Source organism: Ambystoma mexicanum, chromosome 2p (assembly GCF_040938575.1).
Source record: "Ambystoma mexicanum isolate Mex_15411 chromosome 2p, UKY_AmexF1_1, whole genome shotgun sequence".
In the NCBI taxonomy this organism is placed as follows: Eukaryota; Metazoa; Chordata; class Amphibia; order Caudata; family Ambystomatidae; genus Ambystoma; species Ambystoma mexicanum.
This window is the reverse complement of record NC_090923.1, coordinates 1,463,987,055-1,464,011,740: the sequence shown is the minus strand read 5'-3', so window position 1 is coordinate 1,464,011,740 and position 24,686 is coordinate 1,463,987,055. Positions and strand designations below refer to the sequence as shown.

The following is a 24,686-nucleotide window of genomic DNA, read 5'->3' as shown; positions in this document are numbered from 1 at the left end:
GTCGCTCTGGACATCAGGGTGCGGTAAGACCCAATTTCATCAGCTGGAGAATCCCGCAGAGGAATTTCGTCCGGTTCGCCGAAAGCAGGAATAAGGTCATCAAACTCATCCATCGCTGTGCCCCTGGTGTGTGTGGAGACCTGGTTGTCAGGTGCATCATCTTCTGACTCTGTATCCATCAGTTGTACTGGCACGGGGGGGGGGCAGTGTTCCCATGTAGGGCGAGGGGGAGCAGATGTACAACTTGTGCTTGGTTGGGGTGGCTAAGGTGCTGAAGGGTCAGGCAATCTGTGCTGAAGCTCCATCACTAAGGATTTTTGAGTGGCTAGGATGTCTAAGGGAAATTCCTAGGAGTTGCCGATGGGACTACCCCTGGAGGTAAAATTGCCTTATGCAGAGGCACGTGCGCCGGGGTTGCCTCATCATCGTTGTTGTCGGAAAAGACTTTGATTGGCTCTTCCAGAGCTGTATCGGGCTGGAGGATATCTTCAGGCGGAGACATCAATGAACCTGCTCTCTCTGGGGTGACTCCAAGAGCTAGAGAAAGAGGACGGGCAGGTCGGGGCAAGACAGTCAATGCAGATGTCTTTGCCAATTAATTGGTCGACGGTGGAGGAGACAATGGTGCTGCAGGAATAGCCTTAATCGCGGTTGAAGGAGATTTGATTGATGTCGTTGACAGTGATAACGTTGACTGTTTTCAATTGCTCGATAGATGGGATCGTCTTCGTAATCATCGATGGGATTGTCTTCATGATCGTCCACGTGGTCGTGTTCTTAGACACATCATTAACGATGTTGTGGTCGAAGATCTTTGCGTCTGTGTCGACAGGGTCATTGAGCTGTCGGTTGAACGGGTGAATACGTACACTCCTGAATGATGTGAGTCAGATGCAGGCAGTAGAGGCAGTTGTCGTGGAGATTCTCCACAAACACATTTTTCAAGCCGCACCCGGCACAGGCCTTGAGCAAACTTTTTCTCCTTGTTTCAGTCATGGATTTAGGCCTCAGCGTCGGAGAAGAGTCGAAGATAAGAACCCGTTCATGGAGAAAAAACGATGACAGTACCGGAGTGAAATTCAATGTGTCACAGACCACAAGATCTTCCAACTGTCATTAGAGGTGAAGTTCTTTATTGAAAACTGTAGAAAACGTAACTCACAACACGAAAAGTGCACTTCGCCAAAATCTGAAGATGGGCGACAGGGGTGGAGCTAAGGTAGCCCTTGCTATTAGTGTGGGCAGTATGACCCAAAATTACTCTACTACAGCACTAAAGTGACTGACGTTTTTCAGTTTAAATAAAAACTGCTCTATGTACAGAGGATTCCTAGCCTGACGACTCAAAATATTTGTAGCATTTGAATCTATGAAAGATTGTAACGCTCACCTGATTCTCGCAGAGGCGCCGGTCTTGACTGGGCGACTACCGTATCTTCAAAAGTGATGTGCAGCACCCGGTTGGCTCTTTGGGCTGGACCTCTGTGCACTGTATGCCTGACTCGAAGAGTAAGATGTCTGCAGATAGAAAATATGGGATTAATGAAGTGGGGTTATTGGGGTGTCCCTATCTCTTTCCTTTTCTCCTCTCCTGTAGAACCCCAAAGGTTAACGCTCTCACCTTAGGTAAGTGAATGCCGAGCTCTCCATCTGCCTCGGGGCAGGGTGCTGTAACCAGTTTCTTCACTGGATAGGTAGCGCAGGCCTCTTGACTTCAGAGGACTGCTGTCCGTCGTTTACTTCACGAACGGTGAGTTCCGAGTATTTCAAATGTCTTTAAAAGTCTTTTGTAATGCTGTCTCTTATTTTGCAGGGTTCCGGCGATGGCGGTTGACTGGCTGAAGTGAGTTGAGGATGGACCCGTATGCGGAATAGGAGCGCCTGGAAGCGCGTAAGTAAGCGCTTGTTGCTTGCTTCACGATGCGTACTAACTGTCCTTTTATTTTGCAGGTACCAGTTCGGAGCTGCTGAAGGATGCCGGAATGCCCACTGAGTTCGGCGTGGATGGAGTAATGGCACGTGAGTATTTAACGTTACCCAATGTCTTTAAACGCACCTTCTTTTGTCTTACAGATGCGGGATGCAGCGCCGAAGGCCTCCGGAGCGTGCAAAGAGTTGGTAAGCTTTTGTCTTTCAGATGCCGGAATGCAGTGCGATGACCACCGGAGCGCGTGAAGAGTAGGTAAGCCTTTGTCTTTCAGATGCAGGAATGCTGCGCGAGGCGTTGATGACAGCCGATGGACCAGGTAAGAGATGCGCTGTCACTGAAGACCGTAGTGCTAACCTGTTCTTTCTTGTCTTTATAGATGTTGCTGAAGACTGGATTCAGGATGGTAAGCCTTTTTCCTTTAGGCCCAGGATCACATGCAGAAGACACGATGAGCGTTCTGCTGCAGAGGATGCAGAATAACGCAAAGCAAGATTCATCCATCGGGTGTGGTTTAAATAGCCTCCTGTAGTGCTTCCTTCCTGCTAGTGTAGTGTCTCCTTCCACAGCCACGCCTAGGTAAGAAAAGAATTCCTGCTTTCCAGAAGAGTTCCAGTGTTCTGAACCTAGGGAGTGGCTCCTGCCCCACCCAACAGGAAAAGTAGTCCCAAACAGAAGAGGATCAGGGGTTCAACTGGCAGGTAAGTAAGCAGCATGGTCTGCTGCAGGTAAGTCCACCCAAGCATTATGAGCCCGGCACTTGCAGCGCTGGGACTGGGCATATTTATGAGCCTGGCGCCACTGGCGCCAGGACAGGGTCCAAAAGGTCCCAATTGGGACTGGCTGGCACTCGGAACCTGGGTTGTGGGTCTGCTTCCAAGGGAGTTGGGTAAGTCCTGGCCTTTTGGAAGCAGAGATCATGACAGTACCCCCCCTCAAGGCCCCTCCCAAACCGGGCTTCCCCGGGGGTTTTGGCTTGTCAGGAAATGTTTGATGAAATCTTTTGATTAGACGAGGAGCGTGGACATATTCTGCAGGTTCCCAGGATCTTTCTTGAGGGCCGTAGCCTTTCCAGTCAATTAGGTAAAATAGCTTAGATTTGGAGATCTTGGAGTCCAGGATGCTTTTGACTTCAAACTCGAGTTCTCCATCAACTAGGATAGGTTTTGGGGATTTAGTATGTCGGGTTTGAGGTTGCACGGGTTTTAAAAGAGAGACGTGGAAGACCGGATGTATCTTCATGTGAGGGGGCAAGTCTAACTTGACCGCTACTGGGTTTACTATGGTAGTGATGGAATAGGGACCAAGGTATCTTGGGTTGAATGTGCGTGGTCCTTTTAGAGGTAGATATTTGGTGGATAACCAGACTTGATCTCCTACTTGATATTGGGGGGCTTCCTTCCGATGTTGATCTGCTCCTTTCTTATATTGTTCCTTAGCCCTTTGAAGGTGAGAAACGGCTTCCTTAAAAGCTTGGGTGATTGTAGAGTGCAGGTAGTCTACTGCTGGTGTTCCAAGATCTTGGGGTGGATCCAACTCTGAGGTTCGAGGGTGACAGCCGTATAAAAGAAAAAACAGGGTTTTCCCAGTTCCTGAGTGGACAGAGTTGTTGTAGGCATATTCGGCTATCCAAAGGATATCTTTCCAAGTTTTTTCAGGTTGTTGCAGCATGCAGCGTAAATACTGTTCCAGAGTTTGATTGGTCCTCTCGGTTTGCCCGTCGGTTTGAGGGTGGTGACTGGTCGATAATCTCACATCAATTTGAGCCGACCGACAACAACTTCTCCACAAATGAGAAATAAATTGACTACCTCGATCCGAAATTAGCACTGAAGGAAAACCGTGCAGTCGGACGATGTTTTCGAGAAATTCTCGGGCCAGAGTTGTTGCTGTTGGCAAGCCTTTGAGTGGAATGAAATGCGCCATCTTGGATAATAAGTCCACGATTACCAGGATCGTATTGTATCCAGAGCATGGAGGTAGGTCGGTGATGAAGTCCATAGAAAGCGTATGCCAAGGGCGAGGTGGGATGTCAATAGGGCGTAAGAGGCCGGCTGGTCTTTCCTTTTGACTCTTGTTTTGGGCGCATACTCCACAGGACATTATAAAGTCTCTGATATCTTTTTTCCAAGACGGCCACCAGAAGTAGCGCTTGATCTTTTCTGAGGTTTTGGCCATACCGGGATGTCCTTCCATTAGAGACTCGTGATAACAAGAGATCACCTTTTTCTGTAAATCTGTGCTGGGCAGGTATAATCGTTCTTGGAAATACAATAAGTTGTCCTTTACTGCAAAGTCCTTTCCCTGCAGATGCCAATTCTGTATTTCTGCTGGAGTTATAAGTTGCCTGGTTTTATCCTTAATTTCCTCTATGGATTGTGTGGTTATTACACCCAGAATTCTTTGTTCGGGAATGATAGGTACAGGTTTAGGGTTGGTCAAGTGTTCCTCCACTCCCATCCGAGAAAGGGCATCAGCTTTACCGTTTTTTGTACCAGGTCGATAGGTAATTATGAAGTCAAACTCGGCAAAGAATAGTGCCCAACGGAGTTGTCTAGAGGATTGGGCTTTTGCGGTTTTCAAATATTGCAGGTTTCGGTGATCCGTAATCACAGTAACGGTGTGTCGGGCCCCCAGAAGATAATGCCGCCAAGCCTTAAAGGCAGACTTGATAGCCAGAAGTTCCTTATCAGTAATAGTGTAATTGATCTCAGGAGGCGAGAATTTGCGAGACCAGAATGCCACGGGATGTAACTGATTGGTTACTGGGTCCTTCTGTGATAGAACTGCCCCCATGGCAAAGCTCGAAGCATCAGTTTCAACGATGTAGGGGAGTTTGGGGCGAGGATGTTTTAGAATTGGTGCAGAGATAAATTTTGTCTTCAAATTCTGGAAAGCTTGTTCCGCCTCGGTAGACCATTCAAAACGTTTGTTTTTCTTTAACAAGGCGGTGATGGGCTGGACTATTCGAGAGAATTCGGGGATAAACCTGCGGTAAAAGTTGGCGAAGCCTAACATGCTTTGAACCCCTTTTACGGAGGATGGTGATGGCCATTTGAGAATTGCATCGACCTTCCTTGAATCCATACGCACTCCGCTAGGTGATAATATGAATCCCAAGAATTCAACTTCAGTCACGTTGAAAACACATTTTTCCAACTTAGCGAAAAGTCTGTGTTGACGCAACCTCTCGAGGACCATTTTCACGTGTTTCCGATGTTCAGATTCCGATGAAGAATAAACGAGGATGTCGTCAATGTAAACGACAACACATACATCTATGAGTTCTCTGAGGACATCGTTCATAAAATATTGAAAGGCGGCCGGGGCATTGCAAAGTCCGAAGGGCATGACCTGATATTCAAATAGCCCATACTTGGTGCGGAAGGCCGTCTTCCATTCATCGCCCTCTTTTACTCGTACCAAGTGTTAGGCTCCTCTAAGATCCAGCTTTGTATATACGCATGCTCTTCTGACTTGGTCCAGGAGTTCAGGGATTAAAGGTAACGGATATCTATTCTTAACGGTGATCTGGTTCAGGGCGCGGTAATCTATACAAGTTCTAAGGTCCCCTTCTTTTTTTGGAACGAAGAACAAAGCTGAAGAAGCAGGGGACTTAGAAGGACGAATAAACCCATTCGCTAGGTATTGATCCAGGTATTGTCGGAGGTGAAGGTTCTCAGGCTCGGTGAGGGCATAAATTGTGCTACACGGAGGAGTAGATCCAGGTATCAGGTCTATCTGGCAGTCATAGGACCTATGAGGAGGTAGAGAGTTAGCCTGATCCTTCCGGAAAACATCTTGGAATTCTAGGTATTCGGGAGGTAACTGGGGAGTCTCCGAAGAAATTGCTGCTAGAGCAACACCAGGTGGAGGGTGACAAGTAGAGACACATTCTGGGAACTGAACCGTTCTTGCTCGCCAATCGATCCGAGGATTGTGTTTCTCTAACCAAGGTATCCCTAGAATAATCTGGAACTGAGGGGCCTTGATCACATCGAACACGATCTTCTCATGGTGTCCATCTTGACTTACTAGCGTCACTTCTTGAGTGGTATGCGTTACTGGTCCGGAGGCTATCTCCGTACCATCCACCGTAGTAATGACGTCCTTTACAGCCTTGGGACAAAGAGTTAGATTCATCCTCAAAACCATTTCATGATCCACATAATTGCCGATGGCACCGCTGTCGACGTAAGCTTCAATCGCATGTAATCGATCCGGATGATCAGGGCTAATGAGGACCACAGGTATCACGAAATGCGAGGTCACGGAACTGGTTTTAACGCTCGGCAAGAGGACCTCTATTCTTGTCGGGCGAGGTCGTTTCCCTGCTTAGAGTTTGTGACCTTGGTAACTGCAGCTCCTACCGCCTTCTTGGCTGGTTTCACCGGACAGTCTCGAAGAAAGTGCCCTGAGTTTCCGCAATAGAGGCATAATTGCAACTGTTTTCTCCTTTCCCGCTCCTTTTGTGTTAGTGGTCCTTTCAGGCCCCCTATTTGCATGGGTTCCCCGGAGTCTACTCCTTTGGAAGGAGTTGGTGGTTTGGAAAATACTCGAGCATCAAACTTGGAACGATCGGCCTTCCTGTTCTGCAGTCTGTGATCTATTTGAACAACTAAGTCTATATAGTCTGAACAGTCTTGTGGGGGATTCACTACTTGGGCTAAAACGTCTTTGAGCTATCCACGTAGACCTCTATAAAACAGCGTAATCCTTTTGTCCTCAGGCCATTGAGTTTCCACTATTAGTCTGTTGAAAGATGCAATATAAGCCAAAAGGTCTTGATTACCCTGTCGCAACGAAAGAAGCTCATTGTCCAAGGCCTGCCCCTGTGAATGTCTTGCGAACAGTTTTTCCATACTAAGCTGAAAGGCTTGAAAATCATGGAGAACTGGATCATCTTGATTAACTAGAGGAATCGACCAGTCTGCCGCATTGCCACTAAGGTACGAAAGCACAAAAGCTACTTTAGCTTGATCAGTTGGAAAGGCTGCTGGCCGGCATAAACAATGCAACCGGCACTGATTGATAAATACTGCAAATCTCTTTGGGTCACCAGAAAATCGTTCGGGCGGAGCCAGAGGTACATTCCCAGGTAGGTTGATCTGCACTGGATTCATAGGGGATGTTGAAGGAAGATTTGCCCCTGATGCGGGTAACGGGGTCTGTCCGGCTTGTGACTGTAGCAATTGTCTAGCAAGATCGTCTGTTCGCTCCTTGGAAATAATTAGTTCCCTTCTTAGAGCATTCATTTCCTGACGAGCTGCATGCACTTCTGCCCTTAGTTCCCCAAGTAACCGGGCTAGGTGGTCGGTATCCGAGGTTTCCAAAGCGCCTGGGCGAGAGTTTTGCGGTGGGCTTTGCGTTCTGTAACGCTCACCTGATTCTCGCAGAGGCGCCGGTCTTGACTGGGCGACTACCGTATCTTCAAAAGTGATGTGCAGCACCCGGTTGGCTCTTTGGGCTGGACCTCTGTGCACAGTATGCCTGACTCGAAGAGTAAGATGTCTGCAGATAGAAAATATGGGATTAATGAAGTGGGGTTATTGGGGTGTCCCTATCTCTTTCCTTTTCTCCTCTCCTGTAGAACCCCAAAGGTTAACGCTCTCACCTTAGGTAAGTGAACGCCGAGGTCTCCATCTGCCTCGGGGCAGGGTGCTGTAACCAGTTTCTTCACTGGATAGGTAGCGCAGGCCTCTTGACTTCAGAGGACTGCTGTCCGTCGTTTACTTCACGAACGGTGAGTTCCGAGTATTTCAAATGTCTTTAAAAGTCTTTAAAAGTCAGACTATCATTGACATCTATATGCTGTTGAGTTCGAGGAAGTAGATCTCCCATGGTCATCCCTTTAGATTTGCATAACAGAGTTTGCAGACTTGGTCCTCCAACTGAGAACCGTTTTCACCTGTCATTGGGCCTCATTACAAGTGTGATGGTCCGGACACAAGGGTGCCTCATTGACATTGAAGGGCATGTACTGCAAGTATAAACAGGTTATGTATTCCCCAGGAAACAAAGAAAGAACGGAGTCGCATGGTAAATTCTGAGTCTGGCAGCATCTACATTTTAATGTCTGTTGCCTGAAGCAAAACGGAGGTCCTGGAACATCAACAAGAAACCTGTCAGAGGTCTTGTCAAAAATCTAGCAAAAGCAAAGATTGCTCACACTTGAGTGTGCTCTCAGAGGGAGAGCAAAGTTGCTGCATCTGAGGTTTTTAGACAGAAAAAGAAAGCTGAATAAAAGGCCAAATGAGCATCAAGTAGACCGGCCTGACCACATGTTCCTTGCACCACAACTGTGCTAGTTTAGTAGTGTACTACGTTCCCTGTCCTTGTTGCTTGGTTTCTGTTCTATACCTTACTAGTGATTGCTTGGTTTATAACTTCGACCTGGTGATGGACTCCTGCTTGGATATCTTTTGGTCCTGATGCGGTTTAATGCTTTCCTGGACTCCAACCTCTGCCTATCCACTGAAATCCTCTTTGCATCTCTGTATTAGCTTAGCATTTCAGCAAGTCCCACTTCCCATCCTCCCCCATACTCAGACCCCTTACTCAGAATGCCCATTCTGTGATTTCCTCTGAATTTGGATCAGACCATCATTAACATCTATATGCCGTTGGGCTCGAGGAAGTAGATCTCCCATGGCCATCCCTTTAGATTTGCATAACAGAGTTTGCAGACTTGGCCCTCCCAGTGTGAACCGTTTTCGTCTGTCATTGGGCCTCATTACAAGTGTGATGGTCTGGAAACAAGGGTGCCTCATTGACATTAAAGAGCATGTACTGCAAGTATAAACAGGTTACTTCTACCCCAGGAAACAAAGAAAGAACAGAGTCACATGGTGAAATCTGAGTCTCGCAGCATCTACATTTTAATGTCTGTTCCCTGAAGCAAAACGGAAGTCCTGGAACATCAACAAGAAACCTGTCAGAGGTCTTGTCAAAAAACCAGCAAAAGCAAAGTTGCTCACACTTGAGTGTGCTCTCAGAGAGAGAGCAGGTTGCTGCATCTGAAGTTTTTAGACAGAAAATGAAAGCTGAGTAAAAGGCCTAGTGAGCATCAAGTAGACCAGTCTGACCAAATGTTCCTTGCACCACAACTGAGCTAGTTTAGTAGTGTACCACTTTCCCTGTCCTTGGTTTCTGTTCTATACCTTATTAATGATCGCCTGGTTTATAACTTCGACCTGCTGATGGACTCTTGCTTGGACATCTTTGGGACCTGATGCAGTTTAATTCTTTCCTGGACTCCAACCTCTGCCTGTCCACTGAAATCCTCTTTGCATCTCCCTATTAGCTTAGCATTTCTGCAAGTCCCACTTCCCATCCTGCTCCATACTCAGACCCCTTCCTCGGAATTCCCATTCCGTGATTTCCTCTGAATTTGAATCAGACCAATCTCCCTTGGTCATCCCTTTAGATTTGCATAACAGAGTTTGCAGACTTGGTCCTCCCACTGTGGACTGTTTTGGTCTGTCATTGGACCTCATTAAAAGTGTGACGGTCCGGAAACAAGGGTGCTGTTAAACTCACCGGCACCCTGGTTTCCAGACCACCACCCAAAGAATCTGCCTGCTGGGGCTTCTGCGCCCGACAGGTCTGACCCTGGCCGGCGCAGTGGCCCTGGTAGGCAGATCTGGCACGGAAGCACCAGCACCGTTAGCAACAGTGCCAGCGCTTCCATATCCCCACTCCCGTAGAGTCCTATGAGACTCTATAGGAATAGGGACTTATGAAATCCCCCGCTGACTTCACGCGCCGCAGGGATTTGTAATGTTGTGGTGGCACTGGGAAGTCAGGTGTTACGGGGTTGGCGTTTGGGGGTTGTAATGAGGCCCATTGTGTCTCTTGGGACATATTGGATAGGTTCCCTTCCGGCGCCGGATCCCTCTCAACTGGTTTGCTGCTTATGTACCGTCTTAACAGTTCCCATTTATTACTGAGTCAGAAGGGTGATCAGGGTTAGAATTTGTTTCCTTTTTATCTTTTTAGCAAGGGTGTGAGACAGTGACATTGCATGTTCCCCTGTACACTTTTTGCCTAGATTCCCTCTGGCACATCGTCATTTTCGTCATCTGTGGAGAGGTGAGATGAGGAGGCCTGCATCTACGTGCATCGGCAAATCCGTGAATTATATACCTTTTGCACATCATCACTTTCACAGCATGCAAACTACATCAGATTAGCATTTTATAAATGTAGAATGGGATAAGCCTCAATGTGATCAGAATCTGATTCAATGACATAATAACTCATTGAATGTTCCATTTCTCATCTTTGTCCGCTCTTTGAACAAACCTGATTTCCTCATTCCAGTGGAATTTTTTGCGGGGGCCCATAATTCTTTTTCCAGATTTATCATCTACATCTTCATCTTCAGAGCACACACAGTCTCTTGGGTCTTTAGATTTCTCCTCTTTCAGCATTCTGTTGGAACAGGAAAGGCAGAATCTCAGAGGCCAAGAACAGTGATAACCACAGGACATTCATGCCTATTTTAAATATAGCATTTATAAATAATTCAGTTAACGGTTACATTATTTCATTTTCAATTCTAAAAGAATAATGTAATGTATGCAGTGAAATAGTGAGCGATTACAATCATTGTTAGAAGAAGACCGACCTCAGCCTGCTTGATACCAGCTACTATGGAAGCAGCTTTTTACATTGATCATGAATCCTTCGATTTGCCCGTGCCTGGGAAAGAGGCTCCTACCATAGATGCCATGCGGATCAGGAAGGAGTGTGGCTTTAGGAACAATATAGTACATCTTTAAAAAGCATGGAAATATATTCAATTGTTGCCGTATTGCAGTCTGGGGGCAGGGGGTTGAGGTGCCCAGAGGGATTGGCGCCTGTTCATTCCTTATTTGGATGGGTTTCAAAATGTGCTTGTTAAGCTCAATTCCAATTTTTGGTATTTTTTGGGTTATCATTTTTTCCAATTGCACAATTGAGTTCCTCTAGCTGAGCTTTCCAGAGCCTCGCCAGCAGGCGCTGCGATCGCCTTCCATTCTCAGGCCACGCCCGAAGGGACACATGATGGTGGCTAATGATGATTCATGCATGACCCTGAATGTGCAGGGTATTCATTCTCTGGTCAAGCGCAAGGCCCTGCTTCACAGATTAGCCGCTAATGACAAAGCCCTAGTCTTTCTCCAAGAGACCCACCTCTTGGCTGCAGATGAAGCTTGCCTCTGTAAGAAAACACACCCCAAAGCTTATTTAGCTTCTAGCGGGCTTAAAAAGCACAGAGTCGCCATCATGCTCTGTAAAGGCACACCCCTAAGGGTTTTAAAGGTTCTGAGGGATGGATAAGACAGATACCTATTAATCACAGCACTTCTATGGGAATGTAAAGTTAGGTTAGCCTCGCTCTATGCCCCCAATGACAAACAGGATGAGTTTATAGCATAATTCTCAGTTGTGTTTTCTAAATTTGTAAGGGGGAATTAATTATCGGGTGAGACTTTAACTGTGTAATTGACCCAATGATGGATACATCATTGGCCCCTATCCCTAATGATAAAAGGAATTTCTTAGCCATTACTACACTGCCAAAGGAACACTCCCTTATAGAGGCATGGGGATTTGGTCATCCTGGGGAAAGGGAATACACCTTTTACTCAGTGGTTCATAAAGGGTTCTCTAGGTTGGACGTGTTCCTTATTACTAACACTCTCATTCCTGCAATGGTGGGGACTGACATACACCTGAAAGCTCTTTCAGATCATGCACCCCTTAAACTCACCCTTGTCCTGGTCCTACCCTCTCCCACAGCCAAATCACCTTTGAAGCTCAATGACCTCCTCCTAAGGGACATTGCAGTGAAAACCCATGTAGTGGATACAATATCTATTTACTTCACAGAGAATGACACAGAAGAACTCGAATTTAGGACAGTTTGGGATGCAGGGAAAGCAGTGATTCGGGAACCATCATAGAGAAATCTGCCATCTGGGGGTGGGCTAGGAAACAAATTCAAACTGCACTTGAGGACAAAGTCTGGGAGAAAGAGAAAGAGCATACTTTGAAGGGCTCTCAGCGCTCCCTCTGGGATCTTCGGGTGGCTAGACAAGCTTTAGAAGCACATCTCATGGGGAAGGCCGCCCATTCTATACTACTCACTAACAACACTATTATGCTAAGAGCAACAAGGCCTACAAGCTAATAGCTGCCAAACAGAGGAAGATGGCCACTCGGTACTATATAGGGGCCCTGAGGGAAGGGTCTGGGAAACGTGAGTTGACTGATTCCATGAATTTGCAAATAATGAAAAACTTTTTCAGAGCGGTTTCAGCAGCATATTAGGGGAGTTACACTCTCACACAAGACTCTTCGCCCAGTGGAACTTGCCCCAAATCTCAGTAGAGTTGCAGGACCTCCTTGAGGGAGATATAACAGCTCAAGAAGTAGCCCAGGCGATACAGGCCCTGGCGGCGGGCAAAGCCTCCGGCCCGGATGGTTCTTCCAAAACATTTTATAAAGCCTTTGTAGCTGTCTTGATCCCTCATCTAACCAAACTATTTAACTCGTTCCTAACCTCCGACATGGCAACCGACTCTACGGCGGAGTCAGCTACTACTCTCCTACTAAAACCAGGGAAAGACCCAGAAGATTGCTCCTCCTACCGCCCCATAGCTCTCTTAAACACGGATCCTAAATTATACAGCAAGATACTTGCTTCCCGCCTGGGATGGGTTCTTCCGAACATAAGCGATACTAGCCAGACTAGATTAATTAAAAATAGGGGAGCCCATGACAATATTAGGCAGGTTGTGGATCTAATAGCCTTGCCCCCCCCATATCCCAGAGGGATTGTTCTTTCTGTCTTTGGATGCACATCGTGCATTCGACAGCATGGGTTGGGACAGATCTATGTGATCACTACAATCCCCAGAATTCCGACGGCCGAAAATGCGTACTTTTTATTTTAAAACCCCCTTTACACCACATACATATGCGGGGGAGACCCACTGCAGCCCCCCATACTACTATTATATCCCATACCCCCCCCACATATATATATGTGGTCTAAGGGGGGGTTAAAAAAAAGAATGAGAATTTCGGGAGTCAGAATTCTGAAGGCGACAATTTGGCCCATTACCCTTGGGACTATCCTTACAATTATTGCTACCTGCTTACGGATTTGGCCTGAAATGTTCTAAACTGTTCATGGTGAATTTCCAGATCCCTGCCAACCACATTAAATTAAATTCCCTATGGTCCCCATGGCTTCTGTTGGGCGGGGGCACTAGACAGGTTTGCCCTCTGTCCACCCTGGTTTTTGCATTGGCAATGAATCCATTAGCACAGAGGATTTGTCTTCACCCCTAAATATCGGGGCTCACCTATGGAGGCTCTACCCAAAAGGTGGCATTATATGCTGATGATGTCTTATGTTTTGTCTAGGACTCTTTATCCTCCTTGCCGATACTGCTGGAACTTACGGCCCAATTTGCTTTGGTATCAAAGTTTACAATCAATCATGGGAAATCCGTGGGGCAGTACAGATTCTCTGGTGATCGTGAACACACTGAAGGATCGTTTCCCTTTTTGCTGGGCGGACAGGGAGTTCAAATACCTGGGGGCTTGCATGGCACCTAACTACAATTCCCTCCTAATGGCCAACATCCCTACATTGTGTAAGGAAGCCAAAGAGATGCAACAGCAATGGGACATGCAAGAAATCTCGTAGTTGGGCCGGGTTAGTGTGGTCTAGAGTTCCCTACTCCTTAAACTTCTCTGTCTTCCAGGCACTCCCAATCCCTATCCAGAGTGTGACTTGCTTGATTTACAAAAGGCAGTGGGGAAGTTTATTTGACATTGCAGATCCCGCATAATATCTCGCAGGTTTCTCACTCGGTCCAGAGGTTTAGGAAGTCTGGGGGTCCCATCCATCCAGAGGTATTTTTAGGGCTGCTCAGATTCCATCAATGCTTGATTGGGCACCAGAGGAGAGAACCCCGAAGTGGAAGGAGATAGAGCAAGCCTGTTCACCCTTCCGCCTGGCCCATCTTCCCTTCCTCCCCAAAGAGGTGTTGGGAAGGAAATGAGCCTTTCCCGCCCTCCTATGTGCTTTAGAGTGAGGCGAGTCCCATCGATAGACGTGTGATGTACCAGGGGGGAGAGGGTTGCAAAAACACAATATTGCATGAATTATAGATGCATAGACTTAGTGCGCACATATAAAGAGACGTCATTTTGTAGTTATGGTAGACACATTGAGTCCTGCTTGGCCGCACGGTAAACGTAGGCCCAGCGGAGAAACCTGAACAGGCCCAAATGCCGAGGGCAGACAAACCCGTGCTGCTAATTCCCATAGAAACTTCCCTTTGTTCCTAAACTGTGGCCCTCATTACGATATCAGCGCTAAACCATGGCGCTATTAGCACCATGGTTGGTGCCGGTATCATAACGAGTCCGCCAATGTTCAATGGGGAATTACCACCCCATTCCAAGGTTGGCGGGGCGGTAATTCCCCATTGAACACTGGCCCTTCCCCATTCCCATTTTTGCCCCATAGGGCTCAATGGGACTGGGGAAGGCGCTAAGTACGGTACCGCAAATTGCGGTACCGTACTCAGCACCAAGGTCCCTTTGCGGGTCCCTACTTTAACGGCTGGTCTAGACCAGCCGTTCTGGTCGGGTCCCGCAAAGGGACCTCGTACTAAGGCGCTAATGGGTTAACGACGCCGCAGCCTTTTACGGCACCGTTAACCCATTAGCGCCAGGGTCGTAATGATACCCTGTTGCAATTACTCGTTATCCCAGAGAGGAAAGCACGCTGCAAGGCCATGAGACAACACCAGGCTCCTTGCGGCATGCATTCATCACAGCCAGGCCACCGGCAGACCTCCAACCCCCACCAAGCCCACCAGCAATAATGGCACCCACCACCGACCCTGTCCAGGACCCCTGAATTACGTTATAGTAGGTGACCTCAGACCACCAACCACAAAACAAATGGCCATAAAATATCTAAACAAACACGACCATTTCACCTTATCCCATAAATACACCCTTTGTAACGCGAGGTACAGGGAGGATTAAATTATAGCTCAAAATGAGGGTGGAAGCCTATGGTGCATAGAGTGGGATATGAACTGAGAAAAGAATGTGTGGGTCAGCATGACTCAGTTCCTCCCCCTGTGCCAGTCCCTGAAGTTCCCAGGTGCATTCCATAATATTAGAGTAGCATTATCTTGCAATACTAACTCTGTGATAGCAACATGTGAGGAGCACGTCCTTCAGTCCTTGGAGAGATGAGCCCAGCTGACCCCACGTGACGGAAGATGGACCGACAGGGCTGGAACCAATCGCAGCCTGACCTCCTTTATGTAGAAGGCCCATGTATAGGGTCTCACCAACCAGGCACGTGGGTTTCTACCCTATACTGATGATGATGTGCTGCCTTATAAACCTCTGCTTGTACTAATTCTCCCCAAAACGTTCTCGAGCAGCAGAATTCTTTGCTTGCTCCCTTATTTTTGTACGATTAAAACATGTTATCCTTGCGAGAAATCTCTTGGCCTTTTTTTCACAGCAGATTATATTTTTTCTGGCGTGAGCGTACAGGGGTGTGCCTTCATTTGGTGACCCCAACGTGATCCCAGTGCCCCTCGTACCTGCAGAGATATCCAGGCAACCTCCCTGGAAGGGCCGCACCCACCAACAGCGACTAGTCCCAAAAACCTGAAGACCCGATTGGCTTTACAGGAGCCGTCTTTGCAAAATCATGTCTGATCTTCGGAGCGGGGTGCGGCCCCAAGGAGAAGTGCAGGCCGGTGTTGTTGGAACACCGTGAACAGAGGAGTTTGGATGAATGCGCGCACGTGAGTATAGCCTTGCAAGGGATAACAAGCAGGGGACAGATGTATGGGAAAGTGTGACCAGTGTGAACACGTTTAGATTGAAATTGGGAGTGTGGCATGCATGTGGCTTGTTTTGTTATTTGGTTTTATACATTTTTTAAGGAGAATAATATGGAAAAGAAAATGGGAAGATAAGGAGCCTCCCTGAGTGAGGGGGGAAGGTGGCACCTCAACCATTTCTTAACGAAGAAGAAAACAGAAAACACATAGGAGCTTTGTATGAGTAGAGAGCTCAGGAATAGTAGTGATTGTTATTTTAGCTTGTTATTTTAGTCTGTTTTAATTGTGTATTTCATTGTGTAAGGAGGAGGCCCAGGAGGGGCATCGTGTAGTTTGCGTGTGTGTGAAGAAAGTGTGGTGTCTATGAGTAATAAGACCAAAAGTAGAAGCAGGAGGGTGGGGGGAAAAAGACAGTATTTTTTTTATCTTGAACTGTGTTTTTCACAATATCTGTATAACCGTGTGGTGCATTAGCACAGGTGTAGTACTCCTAGCAGGCACATGGAAGACGCAACCAAGGGGGGAGAAGCGCCCATAGAATACATGTGTAAGGCCCTGCTGTTTTACTTCGACAGGATCAAGAAGTACCACAACCAGTTGTTAAGACGGATTTCTGAAATCTGCCCTGGTGGGCAGAGGTTCAGAAGGCCAGCCTAGTTTCTTGGAACAGGGTAACCTCTGGACAAGCCAGACAAATCAAGGCAGCTATGGTCTGCGGTCAAGACTAAGACTCAGGAGGGGTGAGGGCGACTGAAAGACCTCAATGAGCACACAGAGCAAGGACACCTACGAATTATTCCCAGACAGGTGTATATATCAAAAATATAAACACATTTATTACAAGGCCTTTGTAACTCGACACACAGTAAAAGAATCACAGCAATACTATCAAACCAACACAACACAATCAATACAAGATATATACAAGACCATTGGGTTCTAAAGGGTTAAAGGCACGAATTATGTTCACAACCTAGAGGGGAAGGAAAATAGGCATTGCAGATAGTCTTTAGTCCCATTCAACATCAAACACACACCTAACTAAGAGGTAGTCCAAACCCTAAGAAGAGAGGAGCCTTATGCTCAATAGTACATGTAGTGCAGGCGCACGTGGTTGTTCCAATGGGCAAAACGGGGTCTCTTCAGGGGTCTCTAGCAGCTCAGGGAGGTGGGTGAGGCGATGAAGAATAGATTCCCACTATTCGAGGAGGGCCTCCACTTGAAAGCAGAGGTGATTCCAAGGTTCGTGAATAGTTTGTTAGTTCGCACTAGCAATGGAAAGGCGAGGGACCCCCAGGAGCCACTCATGCGTAAAAATGGATGGTGGTGCTAGGGGCCAGCGGTTAGGGATGCAATTACTCATCGACCCCCCGGCACACTCCGGACCAAACTTTGCCAGACGAGTCCATTTCGGTTGCAGGTTCAAATGCGGCAATTTCGACGGCTCTGCGGCTTTCAGTTCCGAAGATACAGTGATGATTCCCAAACGGGACAGTGGCTATTTCTTCGCTCTCCTGATGGGAGGATCAGGCCAGTTTCACTGCAGCAGGCTTCAGGGGCAAGAGGGTCACAAATGCAGCACACCTGCAAAGATCGTTGCCACAGGTGGGCAACACGGTAACCGCGTTTGCTCTGGTCCTGGCGCACTCGTCTCACTTCAGACCTGGGAATGCCAAGTGTTCGGAATTCGGTGTGAGGGTACCGTAGACACAGACCTAGCAGTATACCAAGTTTCGAGGGCCTCCTCAAAACGACAGCGAAGACAGAGCAAAGGTCCTGCGTAAGATGGTCAGCCCACTGGTTGGCCCAGGGACACTTCCGAGAAGGCATACTTGCAGACTTTGTTGAAGGTGCAGAGAATAGTTGGTCCCACTATTCCAATGTGTCAAAGCGTCTTCGCAGACCTTCTACGACGACCAGATGCAAAGGGGTCCCATGGGACGAAAGCGGGCTCAGGGTGCCAAACCTTCCAGCAGTTCACCAGCAGTTCCTCGACTCGGCTTCTGAGTTTCAGGATACTTGGATCGTATCCTTCGTTCAGTGAGAACTGCAGAGATCGATATGGTATGGGTGTTTTCAGCCTCCTCTTTTCCAAAGTTCCCTTTGTGTCGAAACGGAGAGGACCCAATGGGAGATCTGCTCACAAACACACACTCCATACGTGGACCAATCATGGACCACGGTGGTCCCAGGCATTCACAGCACTCCAGACTGTCTGGCACCCAGGATGTGTATTGGCGACAGACACCCCAACCCACATCCTGGAGGCACACACACAAGGAATGCAGAATCCTGAAAAAGCTTGGTGTTTTGCGGGAAACTGCATGACCAAATAAGGACTGACCTGGGTCCACTCGGCCTGGGGAAGGCAAATGGGCAAGATGGGCAAAGGACAGGAAAAAGAACCTCGTGGCATGGCCATTTTGGAGCCAGGCCACCTATTCATGCCAAACGCGGTAAGCGCGGTTAAAATGGCAGGAAAGGGTTAAAATTACATGAAAAGATAAGCTACCACCAGCCCTGTACATGGCACATCTGCACATCTCCCAAAAAGTCCTACGAGAGTATCTAGGGTCTTTGGAAATGACTATGAGACCCAAGTGCACTGTACTGTAAGGTACACTGTGCACTTGTTACATGTTGCAGAAAAGTTGCAACATTAGAAAAGGACCAAGGGAAACAAAGTCTCCCAGTACTGACTGTCTTAAGGGCATGTCAGTTTCAACATAAAATGTGAGCGAAAGCCCAGAAGAGTGCAGCTGAAGGCTGTGCTTCTCTGGCCAAGTCAGACTAAGGTGTTTAAACAGCAGCACAAAGTTTGGGTGTGTACAACTGGAGGGAAAATTACATATAAAATGAAATCTTTCCTAACACCAGGGGGTGAGCGAGACTAGGGGAGGAGGGATGCCCCACTCATGGCCAGAGCATGGTTCCTTTGACAGGAGTATGCTCGAACATATGTCCGTCTTTCTGAGGGCAAGGTACAAAGGGAAATAATTACAAAACAGAAGGAAAATATTGAACCGCTGGAAGATGTTCGAGGATACACAGGAGTGCGAGGGGGAAGGAGGGGTGCACATCAATAGCTAAGGCGCAGGCCCAAGCGAAGAATGGAAGGTATCGACAGGACATAAGGGAATATATCCTTTAGCAGCCTGTCCCGCTCTGGGATAGTTTTCGTCGGGACACCTGTGGGAACGCGGGAAGGTAGGACATGTTTTGTTGGTGGTGTGTTTCGGTGGGTTGGCAGAGAGAAATGTCTGAAAATTGTGTTTTTTTCACCAGATTTTGGACTTTGCCGGGGATTGTAGGTAATGCATTCTGGGGCGATTTGCGCACGTCAGACCTCTGTGGATTCCCACGGGTGTTTTCTTTTCGGAAATGCATGGGGTTCTCTGTCTTCCTTGGTGGCTTTGACACCCTAGGCACAAATCTGTAGGTTGTCCACAAGAGGAAAATCCTGCAAAATCAGCTCTGCCAAAAGACTTTGGGTTACCAGTGGTTTAGCCTTTTCCCTTTGCGCCCAGGTAGGTGCACCCACGCATGTGAGGTACCGTTTTTGTCGGGACACCTGTGGGAACGAGGGAAGGTAGGACATGTTTTGTTGGTGGCGTGTTTCGGTGGATTGGCAGATGGAAATGTCTAAAAATTGTGTTTTCTTGCCAAATCTCAGACTTTACCAGGGATTGTAGGTAATAAATTCTGGGGCAATTTGCACAAGTCAGTCCTCTGTGGATTGCCACAGGTGTTTTCTTTTCTGAAATGCATGGGGTTCCCTGTTTTCCTTGGTGGCTGCGACACCACAGGCACAAATCAGTAGGTTGTCCACAAGAGCAAAATCTGCTCTGGTGAAAGACTTGGGGTTACCAGGGGTTTAGCCTTTTTTCTTTGCGCCCAGGTATGTGCACCCACACATGTGAGGTACCATTTTCATCGGGACACCTATGGGAACGTGGGATGATAAGACATGTGTTGTTGGCAGCGTGTTTCGGTGGGTTGGCAGAGGGACATTTTTGAAAATTGTGTTTTTTTCTGCCGAATTTAGGAATTTGCCGGGGATTGTGGGTAATACATTCTGGGGCGATTTGCGCAAGTCAGACCACTGTGGATTCCCACGGGTGTCTTCTTTTAGGAAATGCATGGGGTTCCCTGTTTTCCTTGGTGGCATCGACATCCTAGGCGCAAATCTGTAGGTTGTCCACAAGAGGAAAATCCTGCAACATCTACTTTGCCGAAAGACTTGGGGTTACCAGTGGTTTAGCCTTTTCTCTGTGCGCCCAGGTACGTGCACCAACACATGTGAGGTACCTTTTTCATCAGGACACCTGTGGGAATGCGGGAAGGTAGGAGATGTGTTGTTGGCAGCGTGTTTCGGTGGGTTGGCAGAACGAAATGTCTGAAAATTGTGGGTTTTTCGCCAAATTTCTGACTTTGCCAGGGATTGTGGGTAATACATTCTGGAGAGGATTTGCGCAAGTAAGACCTCTGTGGATTCCCATGGGTGTCTTCTTTTTGGAAATGCATGGGGTTCCCTGTTTTCCTTGGTGGTTGCGACACTCCAGGCCCAAATCTGTGGGTTGTCCACAAAAGCAAAATCTGCTCTGCCGAAAGAGTTGGGATTACCGGTGGTTAAGACTTTTCTCTTTGCGCCCAGGTACATGCACCAACACATGTGAGGTACAGTTTAGTCAGGACACCTGTGGGAACGCGGGAAGGTAGGACATGTGTTGTTGGCAGCGTGTTTCAGTGGGTTAGCAGAGAGAAATGTCTGAAAATTGAGTTTTTTCACAGAATTTCAGACTTTGCCTGGGATTGTGGGTAATAACTTCTGGGGTGATTCACGCAAGTCAGACCTCTGTGGATTCCCACGGTTGGCTTCTTTTTGAAAATGCATGGGGTTTCCTGTTTTCCTTGGTGGCTTTGACAACCTAGGCCCAAATCTGTAGGTTGTCCACAAGAGCAAAATCCCACAAAATCTGCTCTGCCAAAAGATTTGGGATTACCAGTGGTTTAGCCTTTTCCCTTTGCGCCCAGATAGGTGCACCCACACATGTGAAGTACCATTTTTGTCGGCAAACCTGTGGGAATGCGGGAAGGTAGGACATGTGTTGTTAGCAGCGTGTTTCGGCGGGTTGGCAGAGGGAAATGTCTGAAAATTGTGGGGTTTTTTCACCAAATTTCGGACTTTGTCAGGGATTGTGGGTAATAACTTCTGGGGCGATTCGCGCAAGTCAGACCTCTATGGATTCCCACGGGTGGCTTCTTTTTGAAAATACATGGGGTTCCCTGTTTTCCTTGGTGGCTTTGACACCCTAGGCCCAAATCTGTAGATTGTCCAGAAGAGCAAAATCCAGCAAAATCTGCTCTGCGGAAAGACTTGGAGTTACCAGTGGTTTAGCCTTTTTCCTTTGCACCCAGGTAGGTGCACCAACACATGTGAGGTACCATTTTCATCGAGACACCTGTGGGAACGCGGGAAGGTAGAACATGTGTTGTTGGCAGCGTGTTTCGGTGGGTTGGCAGAGGGAAATGTGTAAAAATTGTGTTTTTTTCGCCAAATTTCTGACTTTGCCAGGGTTTGTGGGTAATACATTCTGGGGCGATTTGCGCAAGTCAGACCTCTGTGGATTCCAACGGGTGCCTTCTTTTCGGAAATGCATAGGGTTCCCTGTTTTCCTTGGTGGCACGACACCCCAGGCACAAATCTGTAGGTTGTCCACAAGAGCAAAATCCCGCAAAATCTGCTCTGCCAAAATACTTGGGGTTACCAGTGGTTTAGCCTTTTCCCTTTGCGCCCAGATAGGTGCACCCACACATGTGAGGTACTGTTTACGTCGGCACACTTGTGGGAACGCGACAAGGTAGGACATGTGTTGTTGGCGGCGTGTTTTGGTGGGTTGGCAGAGAGAAATGTCTGAAAATTGTGGAGTTTTTTCGCCAAATTTCGGACTTTGCCAGGGATTGTGGGTAATACATTCTGGGTCGATTCACGCAAGTCAGACCTCTGTGGATTCCCACAGGTGTCTTCTTTCTGGAAAAAAATGGGGTTCCCTGGTTTCCATGGTGGCTGCGATACCCCAGGCCCAAATATGTAGGTTGTCCACAAGAGCGAATTCCCGCAAAATCTGCTCTGCTGAAACACTTGGGGTTACTAGTGGTTTAGCCTTTTCCCTTTGTGCCCAGGTAGGTGCACCCACACATGTGAGATGCCGCTTTTGTCAGGACACCTGTGGGAACCTTGGGAAGGTAGGACATTTGTTGTGTTTGCTTGGTTTTCATAACGTTTTCGTACATTTGCTGCTGCACTTTGTCACACAACACTTTCATTTCCCAAATGTGACCTACATTTAGTCCCTACTTTAAGCACTATACACTTTTGTAACCTGCACAAGTCACCTACCTTCAAAAGGTCTGCCTGTGCTCTTTCAAAAAATGTATGCTTGCCCTTCCTCACCACAATTGTTTTCCTTATTTACACATGCTAGTTACGTCTGTTTAGGCCGTAAGCATAAAAGTCCTGTGTACCAAGGCTCCGTTTTTGGCTTGTGGTATTGCTTGTTTTGTGAAACATTACGAAAAATGTGTGAAAGAGTCAGGGGAATGTAGCAGGGCATTGCTTTTTTAAAATTCACAGAAGCCATTGCCTTACCGGGCCAACCATGTCCACCACATAGCTTTTTGTTTCTCATTTTTCCAGTTTTTCCCCAAACTATGGAATTTTTCCCTACATAGTTGTTGACTGACCTGCGCAAATCACCCCTTCCTAAACTTGGAATGTTGTCTACTTTTCAGAACTGTATGCCTTTCTGTCTTCCCATTCAGCTTTCCTACCCCCTCTTCCATTCCAAAATCGCCTAGCTCTCACAAAACGGCTGGTAACCATATCAAAATATGTTTTTTTGGTTTCCACTCAACCTGTTCTTGAAAGCCTGGCAAATGGCGAATTCAGCACATCAAACCATTTGTTATTAGCTCTTACAAGGAAAAAAACACAGGCTTCTTTGTACGTCATTCTATTGGCATTTTCTGGAGAAAAAAAACAAATTGTCTCCCTTTTTGGTTATTTTCTCTCACCCCCATACAGCAAACTAAGATTCCATGGTGGCGTCATGTGGGAAGAAAAGGGGCCAAATTTGGCAGAGATATCTCATGTAACAAAAAGGTTACAAGGAATTGAATGGCGACATACCGAAATCAACAAAAAAGGCCTTGGCACTGGGGGGGGACCCTTGGCAGTAAAGGGATTAAAGATCACTGTTCTAGGAAGTGCTGTCATGGCAACCACTGAAATGCTATCATGCTAAGGGCCACACTGCTGCTATGAGAGGGCTTCCAAATAAGTTAGATTTAGTAGCCCAAAATATGTATGCGTAACTGACAGGTCTGTTACAACCACTAACTAAACAGAAAACCTTACGAAAGACAATCTCTTTTTGATATATGCAAGTATTGCGCAAAGCTCGCGTGTTGCCATGACGATGAAAAATCATGCAGAAACGCTTGCCACGTTGTTATCGGAAAGGAAACAACATGATGCCTCTGTGCGGTAGACAAACAGCACAGAATTTGAGTCAGGAAACAATCCCTATGATATAGGTAGCATTGTTTACATTATCAATGAGATTAACCGAGGATAAAACATGATATTGGCTTATTGGTAATCTCCATCTTTTATAGACCGAGATAGATATAGCTATTGAAAGTCAAGCACGAAATTAAAGCATGTGAGTTTAAAAGAAAAGACACGACGACAAGGAAATTAAGTATTGCTGAAAAGCAGGTCATTTTGTAATACCATTTTTTTTATAACAAACAAATATTAATTGTATTTGGATACGATAATTCAAATGAATTCCATGTTACTGTATGCTCACTGGATGCAGTAAATGCAAACGACTTGCAATCAGCAAGAACTAACCTTGACGAAATTCACCATATTTGAGACCATGCAGGTACTCCTTACGCCACAGTCGTAACTTGGAGTGGCACAATGGCTTTGAGTTCTATAAGGTTAAAAACTAACAAGGCTAAACAAATATTGAATATAAGAATGCAAATGATTCTCTAAAGCACGCCCAAAATTAGCAAACTAACAAAGCAGAACAAGTTACTTACCCCTGGTAACGTTCTTTCGACTGGAAGTTCCTCCCATGTATTGCTCGTCTTTTGATATATCCATATCTAGCTTTAGCTGCTTTGGAAATTAATTTCAGCAGGGGGTGCTGCGTGCCGATACCGGTCGACTCGATATCCCACAAGGGCTCCGTCCCAATGTCGACATCACCACTAATAACGCGCACAGCGAACGTTAGCTTCAGTTCCGTTTCGATGCTTTCCCTCAATACTTTATAGTGTTACCTTGTGTAAGACAGTGTTCTGCCTTGAAAGAACGTAAAGTGTAACAAGGAACATCCAGTCGAAAGAACGTTACCATGGATAAGTAACTTGTTCTTCGAATGGATTGTGTCCTCCCACGTTTTCCTCATCTTTTGATATACTCCCAAAGCAGTATTTATTTTGGAGGAGGGAGTAAGAATTTAGGAGTTCCTTATGGGTTTGTATGAACGGGATGTAACATTGCCTTCCTAAACCCTCCTTCTGGGCCTGAGGAAGAGTCCAACGCTTTGTAAAAGTATGAACAGAAGACCATGTGGCTGCCGCACAAATATCTTGAATTGGAGCTCCTCTCTGTAAATCAGGGGATTTAGCCATGCCCCTGGTCAAATGAGCCCTCAGACCCTCAGGAGGACCTTATGCAGCTAGTCCAACTAATGCTTAAGATACTCCACCTAGATAGGGTTTGTTTTGTCACTGTCATCCCCAAGTTATGGCCTGTATAACCAACAAACAGTTGATGATCCTTTCCAGGATGAGGAGGT

The 24,686-nt window shown here is 46.9% G+C and overlaps 1 protein-coding gene across 1 annotated transcript in view; it reads right to left on the bottom strand.

The window, feature by feature from the left end:
* The window catches only part of UBN1 (ubinuclein 1), a 2,005,314-nt gene that overhangs the window by 527,378 nt on the left and 1,453,250 nt on the right, over nucleotides 1-24,686 (bottom strand). The window contains exon 11 of the mRNA XM_069646040.1: nucleotides 10,232-10,360. Within this exon, the coding sequence (XP_069502141.1) occupies nucleotides 10,232-10,360 (129 nt within the window). The remainder of the gene's footprint in view (nucleotides 1-10,231; nucleotides 10,361-24,686) is intronic.